General features: G+C 39.4%; 2 protein-coding genes across 2 annotated transcripts; one reads left to right on the top strand and one right to left on the bottom strand.

The window, feature by feature from the left end:
• Window positions 1-147: 147 nt before the first annotated feature.
• LOC310984667 (pyroglutamyl-peptidase 1-like) lies at window positions 148-8,430 on the bottom strand. The gene is made up of 5 exons (XM_083969950.1): window positions 8,260-8,430; window positions 6,380-6,432; window positions 5,143-5,259; window positions 4,429-4,661; window positions 148-3,088 (listed from the first exon to the last, which is right to left on the bottom strand). The coding sequence occupies exons 1-5, from the start codon at window positions 8,291-8,293 to the stop codon at window positions 2,893-2,895; spliced, it is 633 nt and encodes a 210-aa protein (XP_083826076.1). The 5' UTR covers window positions 8,294-8,430; the 3' UTR covers window positions 148-2,892.
• A 1,185-nt stretch (window positions 8,431-9,615) lies between these two features.
• lsm4 (LSM4 homolog, U6 small nuclear RNA and mRNA degradation associated) lies at window positions 9,616-13,477 on the top strand. The gene is made up of 5 exons (XM_083969507.1): window positions 9,616-9,708; window positions 10,498-10,539; window positions 10,763-10,861; window positions 11,318-11,498; window positions 12,494-13,477. Exons 1-5 carry the CDS (start codon window positions 9,706-9,708, stop codon window positions 12,649-12,651), a joined length of 483 nt encoding a protein of 160 aa, XP_083825633.1. The 5' UTR covers window positions 9,616-9,705; the 3' UTR covers window positions 12,652-13,477.
• The last annotated feature ends 45 nt before the right edge of the window (window positions 13,478-13,522 follow it).

Below are 13,522 nucleotides of genomic sequence, written 5' to 3'. Positions count from 1 at the left end.
TTGCACAGTTGACAAGTCAATTACATGCTTTCATCAGGCATAACTAGTGAATAGTGGAAAAAGAAAAAGAAAACACACAAAGTTGAATCAACAGACATAAAGACATTACTTGTAATCCTTTAATTCTCTTTACTTCAAAGCCTTTCAGTTCACAAAGCCAAAATTACGTATTGTAACGTTGCTTTGTTAATGTCAGAAGCAGAACACTCCCTAGACAGAAGAACTCACAACAAATCACAGAGCCATAATGTTATTAAAACAGAGCACACACTAAGATAAAAAAGGATTTTTGAGGTAGCCACACATCTGACTGGACAGCATCAGTAACACATCTTTGAGCTGACCCGCTGAACATTTTTAAGGCCTTTTCATAACACACATAAACAACAGCAAGGCACAGGAGAGAGTCAGGGTCAGAGGTCACCTCATATGTAAACTTGAGGCTTTCACATTTGTGAGCAGACATTTTAAGGGGCAACTCCTCCACAACCCTTTCACTTCTCTGCACTCACAATAAAACCACGCAGTAAAACATAAGCACCTGCAAACTCAGATCTAAAAATCTGCCCAGCATTTCAGTAATTCCTTTATGAGTTTTAAACCATATAGCCAAGATAGATACAAGGCTAAAATAAACCTTAGGTCTGACAAGAAGATTAGTCCTGTTCTGTTCAGTGACCATGATTCTGGAAAGCAATTAAAATGGCACACATTGCTAAAAAAAATCAACAATTTACTCAAACTCGCTGGCAGCAACTTGTGTCAAAAAAAAATTCAAAAAAACCACAACACGCATTTAACTAAAAGTTCGATGACTACTTCTGCAATGCCAAGTGCAGCATTCAGTTACTTTCTTTCAACTAGCTACAGTATGAAAGCTTAAAACTATGTTAGGCAGGTAGTTTTGTTGGGTATAAAACGGGCACTGAGGCGGCATGTAGATACCTAATACCTATTCATATTCAAACTGAAGATGTGTTAGGTGGTGTGGCCTGCATTGACATCTCAGCAGCCACAGAAATGCTGGTAAACACAGTGAAACAGACAAACAAATAATAAAAAAAAAACATTATACAGAACATTTACACCCAGGAGTGGCACCATCACAGTGAAGGAATATGCTGCAGTTTGTTGTAAAGGTCAGAACATACCAAAGTTAAGGAAAATAAAGCATACATCACCTCTCATGCATAATGATAATTAAAGGGGGGGGTGAGGATAAAACAATGGACAAGTGTACGGTACATCTGGAAAGCTACATATTTCAAGTTAAAGTGACTGAAAATAAAAATACAAAATGCAAGCATTCACATTGCCTGGAAAAAAAAAAAGAGAAAAAAAGTTGATAATGAATAATTCACAAACAAAAAGTGCTACAGAAATAAAAGAAAGTCCAGGCCCAATTCTGACTCAATTAAGCATCCAACTTCATCAAATCGAATCTTCGGGTAAAATAAGCAGCTACATCTGATTCAATGAAGGGAGCGACAGAAAGCTTTAACTGAGTGATACCAATTATGGCTGCACAATTTCAGAAAAAAAAACACCTGAACTTCGAAAATTGTTCTTGTAACTTTGCAAACAGTAAAACACAAGCCCTCATCACAGGTTTTCTACACACTTTAAGGTATAAATCAGTGCCATAAAGAGGTAATGCTGTGACAGGCATCTTTACACAACAATGACCCAATTCAGTGCAAAAGATTTCACTACCCAAAAACCCAGTGCAGGGATGTGAGTTCCTTGTTTGTTCAGTTATTTTAATGACTATACAATCTACACTGTATGAAATATTTTGGTTGAACTTGGTACAGTACTTAAAATGCAGCGCACTGAGAGGAAATGGTCAAGAAATGGTTACGTTTATAGTCCTAACTGCAATGCTCAATGTTTTCTTAAATAATTGTGCAGCCGTGATAGATTTTTGACAAACCCAGAATGTGAACTTCCTAATTCGACAGACTTGAGATCTGTAAAATAACATTGCACAGCCCGAGGCCAGATCTCAGTGAGGTGAATTTGGGATTTTCCTGTCAGAATTGGGCCAAGAAAAAATAGGGGGGAAAATGAGCTGGAACCAACCCGTTCCCTGATTTAAATAACCTTTGTAAAAGAAGGCAAATTCACAACTTCTTATAAAGAAAAAGGACTCAAGAAACAATTCAACATCTAACGTGAAACAGCACAGTTAGGCTTTAGAGCAGCTGGAAAAAATATCTGAAGGAAACCGAAATTAGCAACTAAAGGTTTGTACATAAAACACAATATATCATGTAAATTAGCCTTTTATAGACATCGAGGTGTACACAACCTTTGATGGAAACATCTTGTGATAGGGTGAAACTCAAAACTTGAGGATGAGGCATTACAAAAGTCAAATCATATTTTTTTCCCCCAAATGTGACTTCTATAGCCATTTTAATAACCCTAACCCTATAAGGTGCAATAATAGGAGTCACGTTTGGGGTTACAGGTTGTAATATCTGCCACATTCAGACCTTCTGGGTCTTTATTCTAACTGCATATCAGCAAATATGAGCAGCATTTTGCTGCTGAGCTTTCTTAGTGAACCAGTAGCTGTTTCCATATTTTTAAACTCTGTATTCCTTGTAAGTGGGAGAAAAGCTTACTTTACAACGGGATCAGAGGTTGTCTTCAGGCTTCTCACCTTCGGGAGACTTTAAAACATAAGTCAATCAGGATTAGCAAAACAAAAAGTAGAAACCTAAGACAAAGAGAAGCAAACAGAAAACACCCTATACGCTGAAGTTTTCACTTTGAACAAGAACAGATAACAGTTTAAAAAAAGAAGTAAGATTGGCTACTTGTGGTTAAGTGCAATTTCTCTTGTGTGGTGAGTGCTGGAGAGGCTGGTTGGCAAATGGAGGTCACTTAGAGGAAGTGCTGCTGGCAGTGGATCTTCTCCTCGGCCTGGTCCAGGAGCTCCAGCATCTCCTGGACGATGGCCTTCAGCGCGCGGCCCAGGTCTTCCCCGCTGTAAGGCTTTCCAAGAGGAGGCACATGGATGAAGGCGGAGCGGCCACGGCTCAGGTACAGAGATGTGTAGTAGGTGAAATCACAGAGGTATCTGTCAGTCAGGGTGGAGAGCAGCGCATTTAGACGCAAGATCAAATAAAAGTTGGTCACATAATGGAGGTGATTTACTCGTGCATTTATCAATGCATTTCAAACGGTACCTGTTTGTCTCAGTTCTCCATACATAAACATCACTTGCACTGTAACAAGAACTGTACATCCGCTCACTCATTTTGGCATTTTATGTTGATGTTTCTTTAATCTGTCTCCTTCAATTTTTTTATCTGTTGTCAACAACTGCTCTCCTCTCACTCCCCTGTACCTTCATCATTCTGGTAAATACAAAGACAAACAGAAAGAGAGAAAGAGGGAGACAGTCTTACAGCGTATGGCCAGGAATTAAAGAATATTAAATAAATGAAAATGTTGTGTTAACATTCACACATATTTTTTGTTATTATTCACAACAAGACACTAATTATTTTCATGTTTCTTTTGGCTGACACTGTTAAAGAGAGGTGTTCATTCACCTGTATCATCATTTTTGGAGGCTGTAGTTTGTGGCACTGTTGACTTGTATTGTGCTATTAAAATGCAAAACAATTCAGTAGCGTGAATTATGTCTGTGATGTCGCACAGTTTAGTCGCACAGTTTAGCAGCATCTCAAACTACAACCCCCAAAATAAAAAAGTATGTTGAATCAACACCTCTTGGTTTTAGCTCTGTGTTACTAACAACGTGGCAGCTGAGAGTATTTTTGAGGAATTGGGTAAAAGGTTTTGCCATTACAGAGTTCATCCACTAGAGGGAACTGTTTGTTTTTGCGACTGTCAAGTGTCCCACTCATAGATATAAAATTTGAAGAATTCTTAACAAAAATGCATTCATTTTTATGTTATATTACGACTGTTTGTTAAAAAAAAGAAACATTATTATCAGAATTTTTTATCAAATATTGATGAAGTTATATATTAAGTTAAGTAAGAATTTCTTTCAAATAAAATGTTTCCAAAAAGTGCCCCAGGCTTCAATAATACAAGTAAAATGGTTTGCGGGCATCATCATTTGACAGATATGGTTATTGTAACAGTAAAATTGTGCTTCTATTATGAATTTCTGCAATTTTGCAGCAGATTACTGATGACTATTTTCTTGTAATTTGCTACAGCACTTTCACTGCTTCACAAAGCAGAAAGTAAATATTGTTTATGTGTTTAACAAAGTCATGTTATTGTCTGGGGCTGGCTGACTTGTGTACTTAACAAAGTCAAGTCAACAAACACGTTTAACAGCATATACCCCACAGCAGCTCACGCATGCGGTGCAGCCAGAGGGGTTAAAGGCAAAAGCGAAACAAAAGGCCGATTCAAACTGGAAAAAATAAAGATTACCTTCCAGCGTCTTTGGAGACCGACACAGCGACTCCGAGCCCCGAGGCGGTCACCCTCTTGCAGACTGATTCCATGTCAATAACTGAGTCAATGCAGTCCGGGCCTCCCACAATGCAGCACTGCGAGTCAGGACAGAAGCTGCTGTTGTCCAGACCCTTGTAGCCGTGATTCCTGCCGCACTTCTCCAACGTGACAGTAGTGGCCATACCCGAGACTCCAACATGAACTACCAACTGAGAAAGCAAAGGAAAACAAGCAGCACAAAAAGTAGTTAGTAGAATATCTCTGTCCCACGGAACGAAACGATACATAAAAAATAAAAATCACAGAATATGTGCAACGACTGCTCTTTCTGCTTTGTCTCTGTTTCCACTTCTGAGATGTGTTCATGTGTCTGTAAAAATAATCTGTAGCTAATTTTTTTATTGAATCAGTAATTTATAAGACACAGTTTCAAGTCAGCTCAAGTGCAAATTTCCAAATTAGTGTCAAGCCAGTAATTTGTTGAATAACTGGTCTATAATTAAAGGAAAAGGAGAATATTTGACTTTTCTGATTATCAGATCGTTCTCACAGCCCGTCAGATCCAATTATCACATTTGCCTTTACACACAGACCTGAGATTATGTCTGACCTGAGACCTGGGCAGACACACAAGTAGATACAGCTGAGTAAGAACAATGTGAACAGGTCCCATGTTGTTGTTGTTCTTACCTGTGGGTGATACTGCTTCCATAACGAAGGAAGCAAACTCTGGACCGTCTGGTACTCTACAGGGACCTCGTACACGTGCAAGTCCACCTCACCGCCGAGTCCGAGCTTCTTCAGTTCCTGAAACAGAATGATGAACAAAAAGAAGTTGAAATATTTTCCACATTTGTCATTTTGTGGATTTAAACACAATTAAAGCCACATCTCTTGAGCTGTTCGGTTGTCTTTAGAGACTTCAGTTCTCTCTCGTCGTTCTCTCTGTGATGAATTTCTTGCACCAAACTGCTGTTTCTGGGACAAAATTAAACCTTTGAGCTTCTGCAAAGAGTGTGATATCAGCAACGACATAGATCTAACTAAATTCTCTTTTCGCCCTATCCACTGTTACACCCTCTTTCCAGTTTACATATAAAGTTAATCCGATGAAGCCATCTTTAGCCCAAAATATTGTCCAATATTTTACATATTCAAGATTAAAACAATGTTTCAATTCCATCACAATACATATCCAATTAGACAGTACATTTTGATAATGATAATGATAATGATATAGTCAAGTGTTTTTGTGAAATGTCATAAAACTGCTTTTTGGGGTCAGTCTTTTAAAAAGAAGCAGGTGGACAGATGTTCCTCCGCTGCTTTAACCTTTGCAACACCATTGTTTTGATGCACAAGTATAAGAAAAACAAGAAATAAAAGATGCAATCATGCATTTTATAAATAAGACAAATCTGTGTCAGGTTCACAGCCAGTCGGCCAACACCTCCTCTTCCTCCCCCCCCCGTCGTCGTCCCCCTGCAGGACCAATAGCCCCGGCCACTGACCCCCACTTGCATTGAAAAGAGGGTTGTCTGACCACGTCTGTGACCCCGCCACAGAGCGGCCTTTTGTTTGCCTTTAATATCCTTATCAAGTCCGTCTAGACACCCTGACAACCACCATCATCCCCCCACATGCAGGTTCCCCAACAGGACACAGGGGAGCCTCTGAGACACGCTGCTGCTGCACGGCGTGAAGCCGGCCGGCCACAATCACAGCGTCATGTAGCCACCGTACGAACAGGTTCACGTCTAGCTAACACCACCACGGGCCTGAGGAAAGATTGGATTTTATTCTTCACTAAAAGGACATTTGTTACCCTTGAATTACAAATCCCATCACAAATTCAGGCACAGTCTCAGCATTTGAACGTTATTCATTTATATGTACATTACAACAGCAATAGAGGGTTCAAACGTACCTGTACTGCTACCCAGCTGGAGTTGACTGTGTGCTCTCCAAATGGCCCAAAACCTAAAAAAAAAAAAAAAAAAAAAAGTCTGCTATTTCACTTGCTGTACTAATCGCATACTGTTCACAAGCATCTTTGGTTTGAGGAGAAAAATACTGGAGTGATTTAAAGACACCTTAAAGAGACAAACAGGAATAAAATACAGCTGTGAAAACAGAACAAGGAGAAATTGTATTCCTACTCTTCAATTGAAATGAGCTAAACAAGCTCTTGAACTACTTAAAGTACATGTTTTGTTTTACTGCAAGGTACAGTCAAAGCTTTGCTGAATGCATTCATAATAAAACTGTATAACATTCTATGTATTTCTACATTTAAAAAAAAATTGAGATACGGCAGCATGGGGTTTGTTATTTGAGTTTATAGCTTCTGAAGTAACATTTCCACCCACCCCATGTAATTTACAAAAAAAAGATGCAGCAGCAGCAGCAGCCAATTTATGTTCACTCAGGCTTGTTTATGTAAGGATCTATAACTGGTCCCCCTCCACCACACTTCCTCGGGTCAACAGGGTCCCTGGGGGTTGGGTGGAGGGGGGTCTGTCTGTCTGACAGGCTGCTGAAAAGGAGCAGAGAGAGAGAGAGAGTGGGGCCAGCAGCTGCCAGCCGGACAGCTATTGTGAAGGTTGCTGTTCCCAGGCAATCTACACATCTTCGATCAGCCGGGACTGTGAGCTCCTGCACCCCCTTTGTGTCTGAAAACACTAAGTCGCTGTCTCTGCTACTTCTGTTTCAGATTAAATGATAAAAAAGCAAAAACAAAACTGTAGTTTGTGCACTTTGCCACTTTGGAGGGAAGTTGCACTGACTGAGTGTTGCTTTTAGAAAAAACAACCCTGAGTAACAATTTAATTTTCATTGATATATCAATATCACACACAAACTTTCTTGTTTAAATAAAAAATCATGCAAATTTTGGTTTCTTAAATTAAACATGCAAAACAGCTTCTCAAGAAACACTGATAATACACAGCTGAAATGAAAATGTGGCTCCAGATTTACATTTTGTGGTACAAAGTTGTGTCATTATATACTACAGTAGGTAAAATGGATAAGCCTGTAAAGAAGCCAATGGACTAAGATTTTGATACTGGAACATAATAACTCATTTGACTATTGATTATTAGGTTATTTACTTTTAAGCACTTTGTCTCCTCTGTCTGTGTGGAGAGAGGCCTGGTGCTGAGAACAAGTCCAACTATTTGACAGTGGACAAACTCACAATATAAGAAATTAAGGCACTTAACCTTTGATAGAGGAGTTAATAAATGTCTTAATTAAATTGCAAGGTAACATCAAGCATTGGCTGTCTTACAGATAAATTCAGATTACTTTTTCTAACGTTACTTGGTTTGTTATCACTCTTTTTTATTTAATTAGGCTATTCCTTAAATCATGCTCATAAAAGACAAAGACATTATTATTATTAACTGCTTTGATACCGACAAACTAATGTGTGATAACTTTGTCTCATTTGTGAATATGGGCGAAATTTTGTCAAAGCTGACTTGAACTAAATGTTGCCATACGTGGCCTTGTAAGAGAAGACATAGCCTACAATACAAAAACAAAACAAAAGACAGTTTCGCCGGGCCTGTCATCAGTCTTTTCTGATAAATAACCTTACATAACAATGTTTTATTACTAAAGCCGTGTACAAAACATCTCCTTCAACAGCGGAGTGAAGCAGCAGCAGCGGTCTGACGCCATTAACGCTACTACAACTGTCATTTCCACCAACTTTTCCTCCTCCTCCTCCACTTCAGCCGGGGCGACAAACGACAACAATGACAACTGGGTGAAAAAAACTACAAAACAAAACGGCCAAACCTGTGACGACCACAGTCCGTTTACTGTTGTCCATCTCCCGTTCCTGTTGCGGAGGATCAGCTGCTTTTATTTTCCTTCTCTCGGTCTTTTATTTTGACTTTTTTTTGAGCCACGGTCGGAGCAGCGACACCTCTGACTCACCACCACAGCTACAGACTGATGACTGCTGCTGCTTCAAAGAGCTCAACTACCGGCGACGCTCCTCTTCTCAGCGCGCTGCGTGAGACGTGACGTGATTGCGTCATCCATTACGCGCTACTGTTTATGTGACAACCTTTACAGTCTATGGTGACAACTTGTACCCATTTTTATGAATGCTGTTGTGTTAAAGTTGGACATTTGTTTGAAACTTTAACTGGTATAAAGCATAGACTGTAAAAAGAAGCTTAAACTTAAAAAAAAAAAAAAAAAAAAAAAAGAGAGAAGAAGATATAATTCTCCTATATGATGAGAAAAGCCTGTAAAAGACCAAGGTTTAGGAATTTAAAATAGGAAACCGCCACTACATTCAAACACTAGCCTGCATGATATGATATGATAGATAGATAGATAGATAGATAGATAGATAGATAGATAGATAGATAGATAGATAGATAGATAGATAGATAGATAGATAGATAGATAGATAGATAGATAGATAGATAGACATACAATTATGTCATCCAAAGCCTTTATCTCATTGAAAGTCAGATAGAGATCTATAGAGATATTCAAAGTATCTATTGAGACACAACTGTAATAAACTTGATTTATAAATCATATCTGTTTCTGAACTCTGTAGTCTATGTCTGTAGATAGATAGATAGATAGATAGATAGATAGATAGATAGATAGATAGATAGATAGATAGATAGATAGATAGATAGATAGATAGATAGATAGATAGACAGACAGACAGACAGACAATTATGTCATCAAGCCTTTATCTCACTGAAAGTCAGATAGAGATCTAATATAGATATATTCAAGGTATCTAGCCTATTGAGACACAACTGTAATAAACTTGATTTATAGATCATATCTGTTTCTGAACTCTGTAGTCTCTGTCTATAGATCTCTGTTGGTTCAAACACTCACATGTATTGATCCATATCTGAAAATAGTGTTGATACATCCAATAACCAGCCCCTTTAATTCAAGTAGTTTTAGCCTTAACATTTACCTGGTGGGTTGATTGATGGTAGTGGAAAGAATACACGTTTCATCATATGCATATTTATTTATTGATGCGTTCATTCATTTAGTAATAAATGATTATTGATTGTATATGATTTCTCAGTGCGTGTTTTGACGCTAGAGGGCAGCACGTCTCAACGCTGCACCGCGGCGCCGCCCGGAAACTCATTTAGGGGAAGAAGAAGCAGAAATACAGGAGGCAAAATCCGTGTGGTTGAAGGGCCGAGACAGAAAACAAGACAACGAAAATCTTTAAGAGATACAGTCACAATGGTGAGTATTTAACTGTAGGACTCTCACAAAGCGTTAGTAGTGATATTTGACAGTGTCTGCAGCTCAGCCTGCTGCTCTGCTCTGATCCCTCGGGTCATAGTAATGAAGCCCGGTAAATGTCCCGCAGAGCTAAGTGAAGTTAGCAACCGAAGCTAAATTAAACACAGTAGCTACACAGCTTTTGTTTTGCTACAGGCTGCATGTGCTCAAGTGGAGAAAAGCTTATTAACTCTAATGTGAAGTACAGACAGAGCAACCTTTAGAAGAAAAACAAACAAACAAAATGTCCAAGGTGTTGAAGACGCATTGTAAAACTAACACTGGGACCCTGGACCGCCACACACACAGAGACACTGGTTGTGGTTGTTTTGTCTTTGTAGACGTGTTTTTAATGGTCTGTTAAGGACTACAGACGAAAAACAGCCTTGTTGACTAACTCTGGCCCATCTACAGCAATGTTTATTCACTCTACTAAATAAACTAACACATAAATAAAAGATGAATCCAGTCCACACTATGTCGGGACCAAACACCTGGTCTCAGTGACATGAGTCCAGATCAAGTTTAAATATGTATAAAAGGGCAATAATATAATTGTTGTCATTATTATTTGACTACTGCTCGTTACATCAGGATGATATTGAAAGTTTTTGTTAAGGACAACTGGATTCTCAGTGAAGTTATAACTAAAATGTCTAAATACTTTGTCTAATATACTCTGATAACTAAATAATATTGTTCATGGTGAGTGAATTCCTCTCTGTAATCTGTTGTTATGTCCTTTTGCAGCTTCCCCTGTCTCTGCTGAAGACTGCCCAGAACCACCCTATGGTGAGAAGACACTGCTGTTTATCTATTGATTTATTAGTTTAGCATGAAATGAGTTTTTCTGTTGAACAGACTCAAGTTGAGTGTTTTTGTTTTATTCACCTGTGCAGCCTACAGTTGCTTTGTATTATTAAGTGTGTTGTTATCCCATCATGAGCAGAGAAAAGCTGTAGCTGTTGTCACCCACCTCATGTCTGTGTGTGTTTATCTCCTACTTCCCGCTCAGCTGGTGGAGCTGAAGAATGGAGAGACGTACAACGGTCACCTGGTCAGCTGTGACAACTGGATGAACATCAATCTGAGAGAAGTCATCTGCACCTCAAGGGTAAAGCTGAACTCGTGTCTGTGCAGGCCACTGTTAACATGTAGTTTGAAGAGGATGCTGTTCAGCCCAGGAGCATCTCTCTGTCAGTGTAACAGGCAGAAACCTAGTTTTCTTTTTTGGCAAATTGTACCATTGCCATAATCCCTCTTGTCATAGCAGTCGGTTTGTTACTTTTAATTGTCGGTGCAAGCTATTTTTAGAACGAACCTACTCCTAAAATAGGGATTATGGCAATGGGCCAATTTGCCAAAATGTCGAACTATCCCTTTAAATGTTAGTGTTGTCATGTTTTAACAAATTTCCACTCACTTTGTTTACTACATGAGACCATCCTGTAATAATAACACAAAAATGCAGAACACAGGCAACAAAGAAAACAATTCTTACAATACAACACAACAAAAAGGTGTCTACAACAAAAAAAATTGTGTTGACCCCTCGACTAAACTCTGACAGGATGGAGATAAGTTCTGGAGGATGCCTGAGTGCTATATCAGAGGAAGCACCATCAAGTATCTGCGAATCCCCGACGAGATCATCGACATGGTGAAGGAGGAGGTGGTGTCGAAGGGCCGCGGACGGGGAGGAGCCCAGCAGAACAAACAGCAGGGCAAAGGAAGAGGAGGAGCCGGCCGAGGTGAGTGGAAACGCTCCCTGTTCATCAGACAGATACTTGCCCGTACCGACAAAACATGCGTCAGAAGCTTCAGTTCAAGATGTTAAAAATTACTAGATGAACTTGCTAAAGACACATTCATCCAAACAAATTCTAAATTTAAAAGAAGTTTTCCTCCTCGTTGGTGTTCGATGTGTCAAAGAACCTGTGACATTTTTACTCAACTTGATTGTTGCACAGCTCTTACAGCTCTGATGTTGGACGACAGGAGATTGTGTTCAGTGCAGCTTAAAGAGACCACGAGTAATTTGTATTTGGTTATAAAAGAGTCTCATATTAATGTGGATGAATCTACATTACCCATACTTGTTAATGGGTCCATTTTCGATAAATATATCATTTGTCTTTATAGTTAGTTTGATATTATTATATTATTTAGTGGTCGACTCGCCCAGCATTTCCTAGTTTCGGTTTCCCGGACGCTGCCCGGCGGGTCATGGGAATAACGGCGCCGGATCGTTAGTTGGCATCGTTTATGGTCATAACTATGACGGTATCTGATCGTCTTCGAACCTCCGACTTTCGTTCTTGATTAATGAAAACATTCTTGGCAAGAATTTCACTGTCCGTGCGGAGGCTCATGGGAAATGTAGTGTGAAAACACTTCGCTGTAGTCTCTTTAACACTTTCATTGACCAGCTTCCTCGTGCATTCACCTCTGTTATATACCAGCTCCTTCTGCAGCACCAAAACCACACACAAACTCAAAGTAACTTTTACATATCTATTTAATGGCAGAGCATCTTAATATTTGTGACTTATAAACCCTAGTGGCTCTTGGGAGAAAAGCCTCAGTTTTGTTTTCACCCACTGTCTCTCTTCCTGACTTGTCTCCTTAGAAACCTCATCTTTAACTGAACCTGTCTTACATTGGAAGACTTCCAACTAAATGAAATTAGGCAAATTCTAAGTGATAATCTCATTTGACAAAACGTTTCTCTTCTGTGTCTCCGTAGGTCTGTTTGGCGGGCGTGGCAGAGGAATGAGCGGCCCAGGTCGAGGCCAGCAGCAGCAGCAGCAGCAGCAGCAGCAACAACAGCAGCAGCAGCAGCAGCAGCAGCAGCAGCAGGATAAGAAACCAGGCAAACCACAGGGAATGAAGAACCAGCACTGACGGACGACTCGGCGCCCTCAGCAGCACGTCCTCTTATACAGAGCGATTACTCCTTCAGTACATGAAGATAAAAAAATTAAGTCTCTGGTGTTTTCCTCTGGACCGACCATTGCAGAAATCACACTGGGAGAAGAGCTGTGCATTTGCACTGAGTTTAATTTTTCTTTGTTTTTTTTAAGCATCTGTAAGTTGGTGTTGACATTTTTTTATGACCATAAGCCAGTGTATCGGTCAGAGCTTATAGACCTCTCCTCTAGTATCTTATGTATCGTCACAACTTTACATTTTATGTCATGAATCACATTTTATTGTTCAAAAAAAGAAAAAAAACACACATTTCTGTCTGTTGATACACTGGAGTGAGGTTTTTTATTTTTAGTTGTTTTGTTTTTTTTTCTCGGTTGTTTGTCAACTTGTCTCCTCAGGTGTAGTTTTCATTGGTGAAGAAACTGCCCAGCCCCAACTTTTGTTGCATGAATATTTTTTTTTAAACTCGCTCTTTATTTCTGTTTGTGACGTCCTGTCATTTGCCACCTTTTTGTTTGGCTGCTGCTGCCCTGAACAATGCCACCACAGTAGGTGGTAACAGTTGACCAGCAGTCATCAGAGGAGGATTCAGCCCCTAAAAATGAATACACTTATGTTAAAGCATTTGTAATATGATGCATAATGACGGGGGGGAAAAAAAGGTTTCTCATGTTCTTAAGTCTGACGTGGATGAGTCCAACGTGTGTCAAGTTGGTTGGGTTTCATTTTATTTTTGTAACAAAAGACAATGTTGTAATTTATTTACATGAGAACGTGAGAATAAAACAACTTTTGTTAACGCGGTTGTGGTTTGGCTGCTTTTGGTCCTGTCAGTTTAAACTGA

The sequence above is a fragment of the Trachurus trachurus genome, assembly GCF_905171665.1.
Source record: "Trachurus trachurus genome assembly, chromosome: 4".
Taxonomy (NCBI): domain Eukaryota; kingdom Metazoa; phylum Chordata; class Actinopteri; order Carangiformes; family Carangidae; genus Trachurus; species Trachurus trachurus.
This window is presented reverse-complemented; position numbering and strand designations above follow the sequence as displayed.